At 39.7% G+C, this 15,539-nt stretch overlaps 2 protein-coding genes across 3 annotated transcripts in view; one reads left to right on the forward strand and one right to left on the reverse strand.

The window, feature by feature from the left end:
* Positions 1 to 7,414, forward strand: part of PCCA (propionyl-CoA carboxylase subunit alpha) — a 394,113-nt gene extending 386,699 nt beyond the window's left edge. Inside the window, exons 23-24 of the mRNA XM_084616704.1 lie at positions 4,610 to 4,687; positions 7,175 to 7,414. Of these exons, the coding sequence (XP_084472830.1) occupies positions 4,610 to 4,687; positions 7,175 to 7,243 (147 nt within the window). The 3' untranslated portion in view covers positions 7,244 to 7,414. The remainder of the gene's footprint in view (positions 1 to 4,609; positions 4,688 to 7,174) is intronic.
* A 2,085-nt stretch (positions 7,415 to 9,499) lies between these two features.
* GGACT (gamma-glutamylamine cyclotransferase) overlaps positions 9,500 to 15,539 on the reverse strand; it is a 36,219-nt gene continuing 30,179 nt past the window's right edge. For both annotated transcript variants that reach the window (XM_084616705.1, XM_084616706.1), the window contains exon 2: positions 9,500 to 11,279. In XM_084616705.1, the coding sequence (XP_084472831.1) occupies positions 10,801 to 11,274 (474 nt within the window). In that variant the 5' untranslated portion in view covers positions 11,275 to 11,279 and the 3' untranslated portion in view covers positions 9,500 to 10,800. The remainder of the gene's footprint in view (positions 11,280 to 15,539) is intronic.

Consider the following 15,539-nt stretch of genomic DNA (forward strand, 5'->3'; position numbering starts at 1 on the left):
CTTGTCCATTTTCATATTCACATTAATCCAAGCAGTTTAAATGTAGATTTTATATAGCATAAATCTATTAAAACAAAACAAAAAAACTTTGTTTCTTTTTAACAAACAGAACAACTTGATCTGAGCCAGTGCAAACTAATCAGAATTTTGGGGTTATTTATTTGTTTTGACAAATTTGGGTCATCAATGACCCATCCCTATAAATTTAAAACATAAGGATGGTTGTGAATCAAAATTGGATTTAACTGTTTAACATACATAGGGAAGAAACAGAACATGTGAAAAAAGGCATAATACTTTAAAGAGCCCAGATTAATCCTTAAATAAGTGAGGAAGGAAGAAGTTGTACACACCACTAAGATCTTCATTTACAGACTACATAATATGGACAGGCTAAAGGATACACACAATTATGTAACGAAAGAAATTGGAAAAAGCCCAAAAGAGTGAAAAAGAAAATAGAGATACACAAATGCCTAATTTTAGGATTGTACAATGAAAGGAATCATAAAGATTTAACATAAGAACTGTGATTAAACTTCTGTGCTTAAGTGATGCTTTCACCAAGTAGTTTTAAACAAATTGCACATTATCAGAAGTACTGTCACAGCATTTTAACTTTGGGTACCTACAAAAAGCGCGTGCTGTCTTCTAAATGAATAAGAATACTAGATGTTGACTAAGTTACTTTTGTGTGTTGGATTTTTTTATTTTCTTTATAAAGACCACCTCTTTTATTATCATCCCTGTAACACACATCTATATCAAACACAAAAATACTACATTGAATTCAAGGCACCGTACAGACGCCAAGGAATATGATCTGGAGGATGGCATGGACTGCGCCCTCAGCAAGTTTGCAGATTACTCTAAACTGGGAGGAGTGGTAGATACGCTGGAGGGTAGGGATAGGATACAGAGGGACCTAGACAAATTAGAGGATTGGGCCAAAAGAAATCTGATGAGGTTCAACAAAGACAAGTGCAGAGTCCTGCACTTAGGACAGAAGAATCCCATGCAGTGCTACAGACCAGGGACTGAGCAGCTAGGCAGCAGTTCTGCAGAAAAGGACCTAAGGGTTACAGTGGACGAGAAGCTGGATATGAGTCAACAGTGTGCCCTTGTTGCCAAGAAGGCTAATGGCATTTTGGGCTGTAAAAGTAGGGGCATCAAGGGATGTGATCGTTCCCCTCTATTGGACATTGGTGAGGCCTCATCTGGAGTACTGTGTCCAGTTTTGGGCCGCACACTACAAGAAGGATGTGGAAAAATTGGAAAGTGTCCAGCAGAGGGCAACAAAAATGATAAGGGGACTGGAACACATGCATTATGACAAGAGGTGAGGGAACTGGGATTGTTTAGTCTGCAGATTGATAGCTGCTTTCAATTACCTGAAAGGGGGTTCCAAAGAGGATGGCTCTAGACTGTTCTCAATGGTAGCAGATGACCGAACAAGGAGTAATGGTCCCAAGTTGCAGTGAGGGAGGTTTAGGTTGGATATTAGGAAAAACTTTTTCACTAGGAGGGTGGTGAAGCACTGGAATGCGTTACCTAGGGAGGTGGTGGAATCTCTTTCCTTAGAGATTTTTAAGGTCAGGCTTGATAAAGCCCTGGCTGGGATGATTTAGTTGGGGGCTGGTCCTGCTTTGAGCAGGTGGTTGGACTAGATGACCTCCTGAGGTCCCTTCCAACCCTGATATTCTATGATTCTATGAATACAGAATACTGATTCTCACTCATTTCCATCCATTTGCACTGCAGTACCTGAGGTGCACAGAGACAACTCTACTTAGCATTTAGACAGTAAATACATTTTTAAGGCTCTGCATAAACATTAACTGATTAATGAGCTGCCCGTCAGACTAAGTGATACATTTTACAGACTGGGAAGCTGAACCGCATAGGGGTTTTGGATAACTTGTGTGACTCACATTAGGCACTAAATCCATATTTAGGCCCCTAAATGCCCAGATATTTTTCAGAGCTCTTAAGTAGTCACCACTCCCATTGACTTTGCTGATTTAGATGTCTAACTTTGAGAACTAAGCTTTGAAAATTGTGGCCTAAGTGATTTGCCTATGGTCACATTGAGAATCAGTTGCAGAGCCGGGATGAGCATTTTATGAATTTCTGGAGCCCAGTCCTCTGTTCATGACCCTTGACTGCAAAACTTTTCTAAGAGTACAGTAATGGAATGGTCTTAAATCTCTGAATTTTTTTTCTTTAGTAGGTTGGTGTCTAAACTGTAATGTGGGTGGGTTTGGGTTTGATTTCTCTTGTTTGTGCGCCCAGAAAGAAGTTGTCAATTTTGCAGCTAGTTTTGTTGTTGTTTTTTTAAACTAAAGTCTATGTCCACAACCCTAACAAGTTCACTAATAACTCTAGAAATGGCTGGAAGGTCCAGAGCAGGGAGTGGGGATGGGAGGGGAATAAAAACAATGAGGAGCAGGAAAGAGAGAGAGAGCTGCTGGAAAAGCCCTGTAGATAGAATAGCCAGGGGGGTGGGGTGGGGCGGTGAATGACAAAAGAGGCAGAGATGGGATAGAGACGTAACTGGTGGTAAAGAACAAGTGTTTGGTAAAATACATAGAATCTCAGGGTGTTAATGACTTAAACTGTTTACCTGACTCTCATGACGGAATTTCTGTATTTGCAATGTTTCATGTTAATTGTTCAGCATATCTGGTTAGAATGCAGAGTTCTTAGAGCAAAGCTTATCTGCTCTCATTCCAAAACTCCCATACTGCTGTTGGTAAGTCTGACAGAGGGATAGTGCAGAAGCTTCTTTTAGTCTAGCAGTAATGGGTATCTCTGGCTTGCCTCAGGATCCTGGATGTTTCAGCAGGGGACACACCAGCCCAGAACAGAGTTAGGGGAGATGCATACCTTCAATACATAACTTCATAAGAGAAGTCATTTAGACACTCAATGTATTCGCATACATGGTTTCTTTGCTGGCTGCCCTCAGACCTCTCTGTTGGATAGTACACCCTCACTAACTGGTCCTAGGATACCAGGTTACAATACACGGAGACAAGCAACATGCCCAAGGTTGCATAGAACAGGGATCTGCAACCTTTGGCATGTGGCCTGCCAGGGTAAGCCCCTGACGAGCCGGGCTGGTTTGTTTACCTGCCGCATCCGCAGGTTCAGCCGATCGCAGCTCCCACTGGCCGCGGTTTGCCATACTAGGCCAATGGGGGCTGCGGGAAGCGGCAGCCAGCACATCCCTTGGCCTGCGCCGCTTCCTGCAGCCCCCATTGGCCTTGAGCAGCGAACCGCGAACAGTGGGAGCCGCGATCAGCCAAACCTGTGGACGCGGCCAGTAACAAACCAACCCAGCCCACCACGAGGCTTACCCTGGTGGGCCAAAGGTTGCCGATCCCTGGCATAGGCCATCACTGTGAATCACATCCCTTCATGTTTGTGTACCAAAAAATACCACCATCTGAACAGGTGCAGGAGAAGAGGACAGAGCTCAAAGGCACTAACACTGCTTGTACTATAGGAGTTGCAGTGGAAACTCATGAAGATTACCCAGATGTCTCAGGAAAGTTCATCCTTACAGACACTGAACAAAACCACAAAGGCGTGACTACTGGCACTCAGGGCACAGGGCCATCCAAAGTGTAAATCTGTTGACTGCTATCTGTGATGATCATCTCAGGGTTTCCAAAACAATCCTTGTAGTCTGTGGGATTACACCAGGAATGAATTTGGACCACCACCACCGTAAATGGGTAACCTGCATAACCAGCATAAAACCTCAAGTGGCTTATTTCCTTTGGTCAGCATAGTCAAAGGTGCTGAAGAGAGAAGCTGATTCCTAGCCCAAAAGTAGAGCTACACAGTGGATTACTTATAACCTTGAGTTTATATATGTCTGTTAGCAGAGTGCAAATAAGCAGAAAGAGGAAACTTGAGAGTTTCCCTATAAGAGCTGTCAGCTGTGGTGAAAACTGCCATTTTGCCTCCAAGAACCCTCCCAGGTGGATAAAAAGTGGCGTTTCCCTCTAAGCAGTCCAAAGGCATCAACAACCGTCCATATAGTGACATGTGCAAAGGTGTGCATTCCTGCTCTGCACTAGTCTGCTACCGAGTATTGTCAAAGACTCTAATCCATGCTCCATAGAACTAATGCCAAGAATCTTATTGGCTCCTTAGTCAGGATTAGTATCCCTATGTATCTGAGCCAGGGAAGTACAGCAGTGGCTCCTCAATCAAAAACCCCACCAATTAAATTGTGTTGTGGCCTTTATTGATGTCAGAGTGTGATGGCTGTTGGAAAGTTCAGGTTTCACTTATGGGATTGGAGGGGATCACTTTGTTTTTGTTTTGTTTTGTTTTTTCTTCCTCCTTCACCCACTACGTAATTGATTCCTTTTCTGTTTTAACTTTGATTAGCTAAAGGTAACCATGGCACGTCACACTTATTGTGCTGTGGTCTTCTATATGACAGCTTGTTTTCAGCTGTGCTGTGGAAAAATTTTTTAGACTTTGATAAACTTTGCCTAAGGAATTAATCACTTTATTCTGCAGACAGATGATGCAAGTTTAGTGCATTTAAAAGTCTTCAATCCTCATTTTTGTACTGCTTTAATTTTACCAGGTCTCAGAAGGGCAGGAGATTTGTGTAATTGAAGCTATGAAAATGCAGAACAGTCTAATCGCTGCTAAAAGTGGCAAGGTATGCTTTGGCTCATCTTTTTAAACTGCATGTAACTTGTCATATTGGACAGAATGTACAAAAACAAGAGAGGAGGGCTGTGGTAGTTAAAGTACTAGAAGTGTAATTGTTTTTCGTTTTCTAGATCTCTCAAAATGAGATGCCTTTAATTTTTAACGTTTACGTCTAAAACCAGGAAAGCTATTAAATAGTTATGAGACTTAGATGACGCAGCATGAAGTGGTTTTACAGGCTGCAAAAATTAATGTAAATGAGTTCTTCAAAATGATTTGTTCCTTAATATCTAAGTAATTCAGATTGGTTTGAAGGATTGGAGGAGCTGCAGCCAGTTCTCCAAATTCCATATTTTCAGAGAGCAATCAAAAGCAGAGGTTTTTTTGCAATTAAATTAATTAAATGTACATTCATTTCACATTGTCCTGATACTTGGAATAAGTTATGGAAAATACATCAGTAATGTAGATGAATAGTGTTTACCCCAGAAAAGAATATTGCTTTAAAAAAAGTAACAGGTTCCGGACTGAGTATTTTTTGATGAGGACGTTGTTAAACGTGGAGTGTCTAGAAGTGTTCTGAGCTCTTTACAAACATAAATTAGGACAGATCCCTGCTGCAAAGAATAAACAATCTGAGACCTCAGACCTGCAAAAGCATACATGTTTAACTTCATGTACTGTGATACTAGCAGATCCTGAGGCAGGATCAGGACCTAGGTAAACAAAATATGGCAAGAGGACGAGAGACCAACGTGAACGCTTCTCTCATTCGTTCCTATTACTGTAATGTTGTCCCTTGACTTTTATCCTCTTGGTATTAATTCTTTTGCTGTAAGACCAGATTTTTTTTACATTTATTACTTTTCATTTTTAATATTTGTTACCATTAGTTTTGATCTTTACTTATTTGTTTCTCCTTAATTCTCATTTATTTACTCAGTTTTTATTCTAGTCTCATATTGAACTGGTTACTTAAATCCTATTTTCCTTCTTTCTTAATTTAACCTTTACAAATTCCCACCCTTACCTTCGCTTGGACTGATTCATTTTGTGACCCCATAGCCAGCCTCTGAGCTTCCTCCCAAGTCCCTGCACACCTCCTGATAGTAGTAATGTTCTATTCCTCTGTCCAGATGCCCTTCCCCCCTGCATATGGGTAAAATTTGGCCTGTACCATGCCCAATATGTCATTTATGTCCCTCTTAAACCTTTAAAGCAGGATTTAAGTAGGGTCTAAGCTCTAAGTGGTCTCTTTGTATGCCCCCCCACAGGAGTCTCTATTTTAAAATAAAATAATTTAAGAAAATAAAAACAATTTGGAGCTGTAGATAGTAAAAGTGTCAGTTCATTAAAGCTATTTGCTAAATAAAAATAATTATATTCTAATGCGAAAAACAATGACATAGTCAAGCATTCTAAAATTCACAATTATGGTTCCCATAGCAAAGGCAACTTGATGCCTTTGTGGAGATAGTGTGCTTTGGTACTCTTGGGGCTGGATTAGTTTTGTCCATTTGAATCTCTTTCATGCTGGTCAGTTTCATTGTGTTCAGCTGGAAGACGCTCAGTATCCCTTTTTTCCTCTGTATTGTCTTCCACGTCCAAAATCTGTTTTTATATTCTGAACTGCTAAAACAAGTGGCTTGGGTTTTATTTAATTTGCATCTATTATGGACGTTTGTAAAATGAATAAAAATGAGCAACTTGGTTGCCTGATGAAGGTTCTAGACTCTATATGTGTCAGAACTAGGTGTTGGCCAAGCTGACTCCAGTAAATTTCAGAAAGCTTAGGGGAGCCCATTAGCTGAAACTGCTGTGAGAACAGACAAGTCGTTTTTTAATTAAGTAAAGTGTTTTCAGACTAAATTTTTGGGAATCTTTTTGCATTCAGAATTTAAAAGTAGCTGTTTAAAAGATTCAGGCGTATGGGTCTGGCAGGTTTGAAGAAAACTGATTTAGAATTAAAGATCTGTTTTAAAAAAAATCCCACAATGTTCTTGCCCGTGTAGGGTCGTCAGCGACTACAGGATGTTGAGCTGTACATATTGAAATAAAACATGCTCTATACGCTGCAATCCCCCATATACTGGGTATGTGGGACTAGTAAAAAAAGAAAGTCAGGAAACTGTGAACATGATTAAACTAAATATACAATTGCATTTATTTTACAACTATGGTTCTTTGACTTCTTTTTGACATTTGTTTAGGAAGGGGTAACAGTGATGTTCTGAGTTCTTGACATCTCTCTGGGGTAGAGTTAAGGTTGTGTGGCTTCCTTGCAGACAGTATCACTGTAAGATTGTGAAGCACTTGGAGATCTACTGATAAAGCGCTAGGTATTCTAATATTCTTAATAACTCAGCAATCCGTCATTCTGTGTATGTACTGTACATTCAGGTATATGGATTAATGTAGGTTGCGCAAGCTAATGAACTTACAAAGCCATGTTTTCAGGGAAGATTTCATGTTTATTTTCACCTTCACACTGTAGGTGAAAGCTGTGCACTGTAAAGCTGGTGAGACTGTTGGGGAAGGAGATCTGCTCGTAGAACTGGAATGAAACATGCTTCCTTCATATCATCAATTAACTCTCTATTTCTATCCATGTACAATGAAGGTATTAATACAGAGAAAAGTGTAAAACAGACATTCCTATGGAGCAGATTTTACACAGTTGTATTTATAAGAGTGACGTTCTCTATTCAGTAGACAGATATTAAGACCACCAATGGATGTCAGACTTTTATTTCTATAAATAATTGTACATATATGATTTGTAATTCTCATGATCTTCAGTATCAAATATAAATCAATAAAAATGGAACATTTCTGCTTAAATAAAGCCTCTTTGAATGTATTTTAAAGTAGATAATATTCAATGTCCGCCACTGTAATATCTGCAATTTCAAATGTGCATGAGCCCCTATTCTGTACAGAATAGTTGATAAAAGTAATTAAACAATTTCCCCTAAACAATAACTACTAAGTGCTTGATTTCTGTTCAGATGCATTGTACCTGAAAGAATTTTGAAAATGTGGAACAAGTCTACTACCACCAAGACAAAAAAAAATATGCAGCAGATGTTCTAAACATGGTCCATCGTTGGTTGATGCTATAAAAGAAGAGAAGCGAGTCTATATTCCTAACTGGTAAAAATGAATGTATGCAGGTCTCCAGTAATCCACTGTGGTCCTTACAAAGCTGAAAGAACTGTGATTCCTGGTGAAAACCTTCACATTCCTTCTAGAGCCTAAGGCCAGCTGAGGTGGTAATTTTGGGCAGAATAATTTGTTTGAAAAGAAAAGAGCATTAGTTCTAGATTTGTGATTACTGTCTACTGCAGGCAAAAGGAAGCGTGAGAGAGTGTTTACTGAAAGTTGTTACCAAACTGGTAACTTAAACTGGAGCTTTACAAGAACACCTTTAAGCAGAGCATAAGAATTGCATTACTTTACTCAAATAACCAGAAGCAAAGAAAGCTGTACAAAATCTGAAACTACTTTGAATCATCAGTTAGAGTATAAACAAAGATCAAACTTCATTCCAGACTAAAATTAATTTCTCCAGCATCCTAACATACAGCTGTAGATAGTGGTTACTAACCATTTACCAGCAGCATCCCTGCTCTCTTGAATGGCAGAGATTACTCTGAAAGTAAACAGGTCCTGCATTTAAAGACTACCTGCCATGGAGCAGAATCCTCACTTTAGGTAGTTTTGCAGAGGTTTCTTTCCACCCCACCCCATCCACAGTTACAAGAATGCATTAAACCCTATGCCTACAGCTCCCACAAACCTGGTTGCTGCATTCTCAGTCCAAGTGTTTATCCCCTAAGCTGAATTCTGTCATCAGCCCTACTCTGGATTGTACTGTTACCCAAGAGTGAGTCCCTAGGAGGGGATTAGTAGTAGTTTGTTTTGGGTAGGAATGCCACCGATTTCTCTCCTAGTAGCTATAGTAGTTAACCATTACAATTACTAGAAAGATCTCATCCTCCTATCTAGCATGCCAGGGGCCCCTCCATAATGGAGATGAAGGGTAAAATTTTCAAAATTATTTAAGTGACTTAGATACCTAAATCCCATTGACTTTCATTTTCAGTTAGAAATTTTCCCCAAAGGCCCACTTTGCTTGAAGTGTTTGATCCAAGAGGTTTTTTTCATTTCAGGGTGAAAGTGAAGTTAGAGCCCTACTACTGGGCGATTTCCAGTCTCACATGGTGAGATACTCCAGGTGGTAGAGAGTAGGACCTTGATTTCTGAGTTCCTTCTACCTCAAGCCCTTAGCTATTTGTCTAAGGCCACAGAAAGAGTAATTAGGACAGGCCTGAATCCTATCCTGACTAAGCCCTAACCTATGCTCTAGTTAGGTCAACATACGGCAGCTTATGCCAGTGTCTACACTACAGTCTTGCTCTGGCCAATGGGGTACCTACTACACTCACATAACTCCAACTGCACCTCCCCCAGACGCATAGGGCTTATGTCAGTGTAGTTAAGGTGATGCAGTGTCAATGCTGACACTGTTACTTACGTTGGCTGTTCCCTATGGGGTCAGCAGAGCCGTGAAATTGACAAGAAAGCCCGGCTTCTGCCCCCCAACTCTCAGTTCCCTGCCAGGAGCATGCCTCTGACTGGACTCTGGGTGTGGATCCCCCCACCAGAGGTGAGAAGCCACAGGTGGCTTCCCCACTGCTCCCACTGGGGAGCTGAGAGCCCTGGGTCACTGCCCCTCTTCAATTGATGGACGTGCTCCGGGTAAGAGAGAGAGTAGTGTGGACATAAGCCACCACAGTAATTATGAACGTAGATCAACTTAAGATTGTAGTATAGACATGCCCCCTCCCTGTCCTATATTCAGACCACTTTACTTTGTCAAGTATCACTATACTTAATTCAATATTCAACAGTGTATCCATTCCAATGTCCTAGTTTTAGAGCAGTGTGTGATAAAACTGTCTGCTTGAGATATTTAGCAAGAAACCATGTGAGATTCTTCCAAGTTTCAGTAAAAATGTGTTTAGCCCTTACAGTTGTGAAGAAAACTTAACTGGGACTCAGTGTGTCAGGCAGCCTGAAATAAAAGCTCTATCTATCTTAGTGGCATGTTTAAAAGTACCCTGTAAAGTTTTTCCATGTTACTAGGGCCTTGGGTGTTTTAAAAAACAAAATTAATTAAAAGGTTTTTGCTTACAAAAACTCAGTTCAGTTTTTATGTATTTGTCATTTTTGTATTAAAGATTTCCTAGAGACTTACGAGCTATTATATCAGTAAGTACTTTGCTAAAACAGTCGTATCTGCTATAATGTATTGGGCAGCTAAAATCAGCTTTTAAGAAGTCCCTGAGCACACATTTACTCAGTAGACCGTAATGGCACCAAAAGTGCTGGTATGGTCTAGTGGGACAAAATAAAAACATGATTTTAAATTTAACTCCTGTACATTCCCAAGATTTTATCCTAATACATTTTATAAACCCAGTAGATCTTACAAACAATTATTACAATCAAGTTAGCTTTAATAGACAAAATTTAGAACAGTTCGTTACACCACCCCGTGAGAAGTTCATTCTATTTTCAGGCTTTTCTAATTCTCTTTACTTCCTTTTCTATCACTTTTTTTTCCTTACAGCATTTTCCATAGCTGTAATTGTTTTCTTTTGAGCCATTTACTGACCGAGGATTGTCGTGCAGTGACCTGAGCTGGTTTTTCAATATACTGAAATCAGCCACATTTCATTAGCTGCTGTTGCAGTAGCACTAGTGTTTTACAAAACTGATATGAAACGTTACCAGGTAGCGTGAAGACCCCTTCGACTCAGCTGCCCTTTTACCTTGATTTTACAAAAGAAAGAAAAAACCCAAACACAATGTTTCTGATTGGTGAGTAAAATACTATTATTCATCTTGTCTGAGGGAATAAGTAAAATTTTGCCAGACTTGGCATCAGAGTCTCTATCTCTATGGTAATGATGTTAGAATCAATGATTTTGTGGTTGGAAAGGTTACAGAAGGTCTTGGGTGCTTCAGTAAACGTATTCTAGATTTACTTGAGAGAGGTTTGTGATCAACATGTGCTTAGTGCATTTTCTTAATACATTGTGTTACCTTCCATTTTTAATCTCTACTTTCACGTAGCACATAATGAAGACCATGATTCCCTAAGGAATCATAATTGTCATAGTACGGGAGATTTATCCACGCTGGCTGGTAGGTGGTGGTGCTGTACACAAAGCATTCCATAATGCTGTTAACAGCTGGCCTCTCTTCAGGTGCACTGCTTTTATCTTCCCACTCGACTACTTCAAGCCTCACTGGAGTACGTTGATACATGTCTGGGCAACCTTCGAATTCATCAAGGAATTGCAGCATCTGGTCATCAACAGAATAAATCTCTCCAGTAACATGGTGTCCCGTTCCTGGGATGTTCAGCAAAAAAGGAATGTTATATTTACCTGCAATCACCAAAGGGTATTTCTCCACCGTGCGCCCCCTGCCTTGGAATTTTGCTATCCCATGGGTACCATTTAACATGTGCTGGTAATTGGGCTGGCCTTTTTTAAGGGTTCCATACACAAAAACACGAGCCATTCTACCTACAGAAGAAACAAACACAAAAATAAGTATTACTAATAATCTATTGAATAGAAAATTCAGTGTGCACTGAAGGTACATGCACGCACAAAACGATCTGGAAATATAACTGAGCAAGGGGATTTTCTTACATGATTCTTCTTCCACATATAAATTCCAGCAACAGCATTTATCCATCTTGCTCAAGTCCAGCCTAAAAACTGGTTGGGAAAAGTCTATTCATTTTTAATTCTCTTTCCTATAAACGGATTAATTTCCATTCCTTCACTACAGCAGCCACAACGCTGACCAAATGTATTTTTGAACCATAGTGAAATTGGAACATATCTTGGCTCTTTCTTTCACATGATTCCATGACCCTTCCTGCAGCCATGCTAATGCTACTGTGCTATGATGCTTTGTGACACACCAAAAGCAACCCAGGGAGCCATTTCAGTTACCAAAACAACTGCACTACCACTGACATGTCCTTTACCAAAAACAATTTGGAAATCCTTTAGTTATGTTCATGTACTGTACAGGAGCAGTCACATTTTTAACTGCCTGTTCCTCTGCTAATGATTGATTACAATTTGGGTAGTTGGGTGCAGCATGTTTTAAAACTGCATTTGATTTCTTGGGATTAACATGGCACTGAGTGAGTCATTGCCACTTGGGTGCTTTCCACCTCAGAGGAGAAGTGTGTGGCTACCCTCCCAACACATTTGAGAATCCTTATTTCACACTGAAGAAAGTGCATTGCTGCCCTAGAACAGAAGCAATACATTTCAGTATGAATGTTTGCATGGCGAGTTTTCACACAGGGTAATACAGTGGTGTGGCATTGGTCATTTAAAAGCAAAATTCAAGGCTTTGAACACAGCATCACATCATCATGCTATGTTGCATAAGAGCATTTAGTTGAGAAGGAGACAATAAGGCTTATTTTTCCATATGATGCTGCAAGCTTGGTCCCAACATTAAAGCAAGAACAGAGCCTTGAAGATGTTTATAGTAGCAGTAACCTGAGCTCTGGCCTTAGGAAACAGACGATGAGTAGCACCAGTGATTGGAGAGGATTTTACAAGGGTAAATCTGAGCCAATAGGCTCAGAAACAGGAGGAAATGTCCCAAAGTGAGGCACATCAAGTGTACTTTGGGGTTGTTTCATGTAATTTGCTGAAGAATCTTCTGTAACCTCAGCTTTGGGAGTCGGCATTTGTGAATTCAAAGAGTGAAAATAATAGGAATACCAGATTTGTGGGGGAATGCAGGGAAATTAGATCACAATTGAGTCACCGATAGCAGTGGTCACAAGTGCAAAGGACACGTTAGACTCATACATTTAGAGAAAAAGGTGCTTCGGGGTGCTTGTAACAATTATTAAATGACAAACAATTTACAGACTGGGATTTAATTGGGGATTGGTCCTGCTTTGAGCAGGGGGTTGGACTAGATGACCTCCTGAGGTCCCTTCCAACCCGATATTCTATGATTCTATGATAGTACCAAAGGACAATGTTCTCAGAAGCTTATCCACTACAAGTCCTTTCTTTTCTGAATGAACAGTACAAATGTTATGATTTACACCCAGCATTGAGGGGGGAGGGGAAGAGATGGTGAATTTCGTGCTCATGAAAGTGAAACAACAGCCTGACTTCAGCTGGTCTAGAAGGCAAGCACAGAATGTGTTGTTCAATCCCTAGCCAAATCCTCAAATCCATTTCTGCCAGTGCACTTCAACCTTAATTTACATTACCCTGCCTAGACCGCTCCTGAGTGTCACTTGAACACAAGCTGTGAATACATTTTCTGAATCTTTGTTTTATTTTTGAGTATAACAGTCCATAGGGCTTAGTGTGGGAGAAAGGGGCTGTGTTACGGAAAAAACTAGCTTCATCATTCCTGGGCTACCTCCTCCTCCCCCATTTTGTGGGGGTGGGGGTGTGTGTAAAACAAAAGCAGTTTCAACCTGTCTGATGCTCTTCCAAATTTCACCATCGGTCACTAAGCTACCTTGAGACTGTCTCATTTTCACCCAACACAGCAGTCTGGCAGCCAACTGCCCATCAGAGGTGAGCCTTTTTGAAAGAGGTTTATTAGACTAAACTCAAATAGTAATTCAATTTTGCTTTTAAAAGGTTTTCTTGACATGTTTTCTGCTAATTGTTCTTATTTTAGTGACTGCCAAATATTTATGGCAGATGGGGTAGAGCTGGATTATTCGAAAGGGCACGTTATTGGTCTACAGGATTGTCATTTAAAACAGCCAGCAGCCCATCTGACCATTTGCATAATGCTATTACTTCAGTGAGGAAAAAATGACTACTTCCACAATATTATGTTATTTGCCCAAAACAAAATAAAAAACAAACTTTTCCCCCCCACTTGGGAGGGGAAAAGATCACACTGATTTGGTCTGTGTGTTGCAAGTTAGTTCAGTATAATTTACCATTCATGACATCAAATGAGTTTTGGGACACAGCTCATTCCCTTACAATAAAAAGAACATTAATATTCGGTTGCTCTGGCTCCCTTTTATAAGAAAAAGCATTATCTTTCAGCTTGTGTTTTGAATAACAAACACAGATCCTTCAGGAAGAAACTTGTCCCAGTGGGGATTGAGAAAGGATCAGAGTTAAGCACTGAAACATGCAATTAATTCCCATTAGGGGATTAGGGCACTTGTGTTCACTTTGAATGAGAAAAATGAATTGTGAATTAAATTGTTCACAACCAAGAGGTTACTTGTCAGAGTTAATAAGTTAAAATATAAAAGGGGAAACTAAAATGCACACAAAAAGCCCAATAGTAAATGGTGCATCTGTAAGAAAAATATTTGTTTAATGGAAATGAAGCATAAGATTTTCCCTACTGTATATCTGAAGCAACTCTTTGAAAAAGTTTCTAGTTGGAGGACTGTTAAATGAGAAATGTATGCATCACATTTTCTTCTATCAAAGTGTACTTGAATGTTTAATATCATTTCATTTGCATCTATTTTTAAAATTGCTAATGCAGTCCCAGCACTCCTCAACATTTACCACTTTGGTTTTGGTCAAAAGTTCCAGTTTGTGACACGATGTTTAAAAAAGGGAATTTACGATGTAAAGATCAACTAGGAAATGGAAGTTTCAATCACTGTCCCTCATCTGATGTAACAAGGCCTGAGCTGCTTTGCCTCAAAAATTGTGACTCCTTAAAACACACAATAAAAAGTGGTTACGCTGCTTTGCAGTAAATTCACTTTAAAACTAATCATTAATCCTGGCCAAACTTTTGTAAAAAAATTAAACGTGGTCCAACAAGAGCGGTGAACTTGTGTACTTGATGAAGATAGCTGCCGAATGTAGTTTCCTGTAAGTACAAGTTATACAGTTCTCTGCACAATAAACAATAAATCCAGTCTCCCACCCTAGTTGTTGCTCACTGCATCACAGCACCAGTTGCAAATTATTAGCATAATTTCTGATAGTTATATTTTTGTCTGATTTAAGTACATTTTTAGCCACCTTGTGGCAAGAGACTAAAGAGCAGGATCTAATTTTAGGACTTTCAAGGAACTGCTAAACCACACTCTAAAAATAGTTCTAAGCTGTACTCAAGACTGAATATTCAACAGTGAAAAACAAAAAAAGTACCTCTTCAGGTAACCCAGTTTGACCCATCCTACCTTTACTGCCCTAGGCCACAGAAAGTCAGACCCTAGAACGTACACTAGCTTCCTGGGCAAAACAAACCCATTCAAAAGTACTTTCATGAAATATTCATACGACAGTCATTACATTTTAATGACATGGGAAAATGTGACTGAAATCTGAATGTCATCTCTTCAAATTATTTCTTTTAACCATGAGTGACAGCCTCTCACACTGTTGATGCAACCTCTCACTAGTCATTTTGTCAGGACTAGACTTAAATACTAGAAGTAACTGGATTTTAGGATCATGACATTAGAAACTGTAATTGGGTTTGAGTAAAAGCCAGCTATAAAAATGCTAGAAAACCAACAGGGTTGGTGCTGAACATGAGCAGTAACAAGGTTTAAATACTGTATTCACTTATAAGCCTGTCTAATGACTGAGTCTCTGCTTAGTGCTTCCCCCACCTTACTGCCTAACTACTCAAACACTATAGGAAAGTGATGGCCAGACCGATTGCTAAATGTTATCTTAGTCAAACTGTAATTGCAGACTAAATTGAACTGTCATAATTAGACTCTTTATTCCAAGGTTGTTTCTAAGACAAAACCACTGCCTAATATGTCCAACTGTAAATCCCAT

The sequence above is a fragment of the Lepidochelys olivacea genome, assembly GCF_965140295.1.
Source record: "Lepidochelys olivacea isolate rLepOli2 genome assembly, chromosome: 1".
In the NCBI taxonomy this organism is placed as follows: domain Eukaryota; kingdom Metazoa; phylum Chordata; order Testudines; family Cheloniidae; genus Lepidochelys; species Lepidochelys olivacea.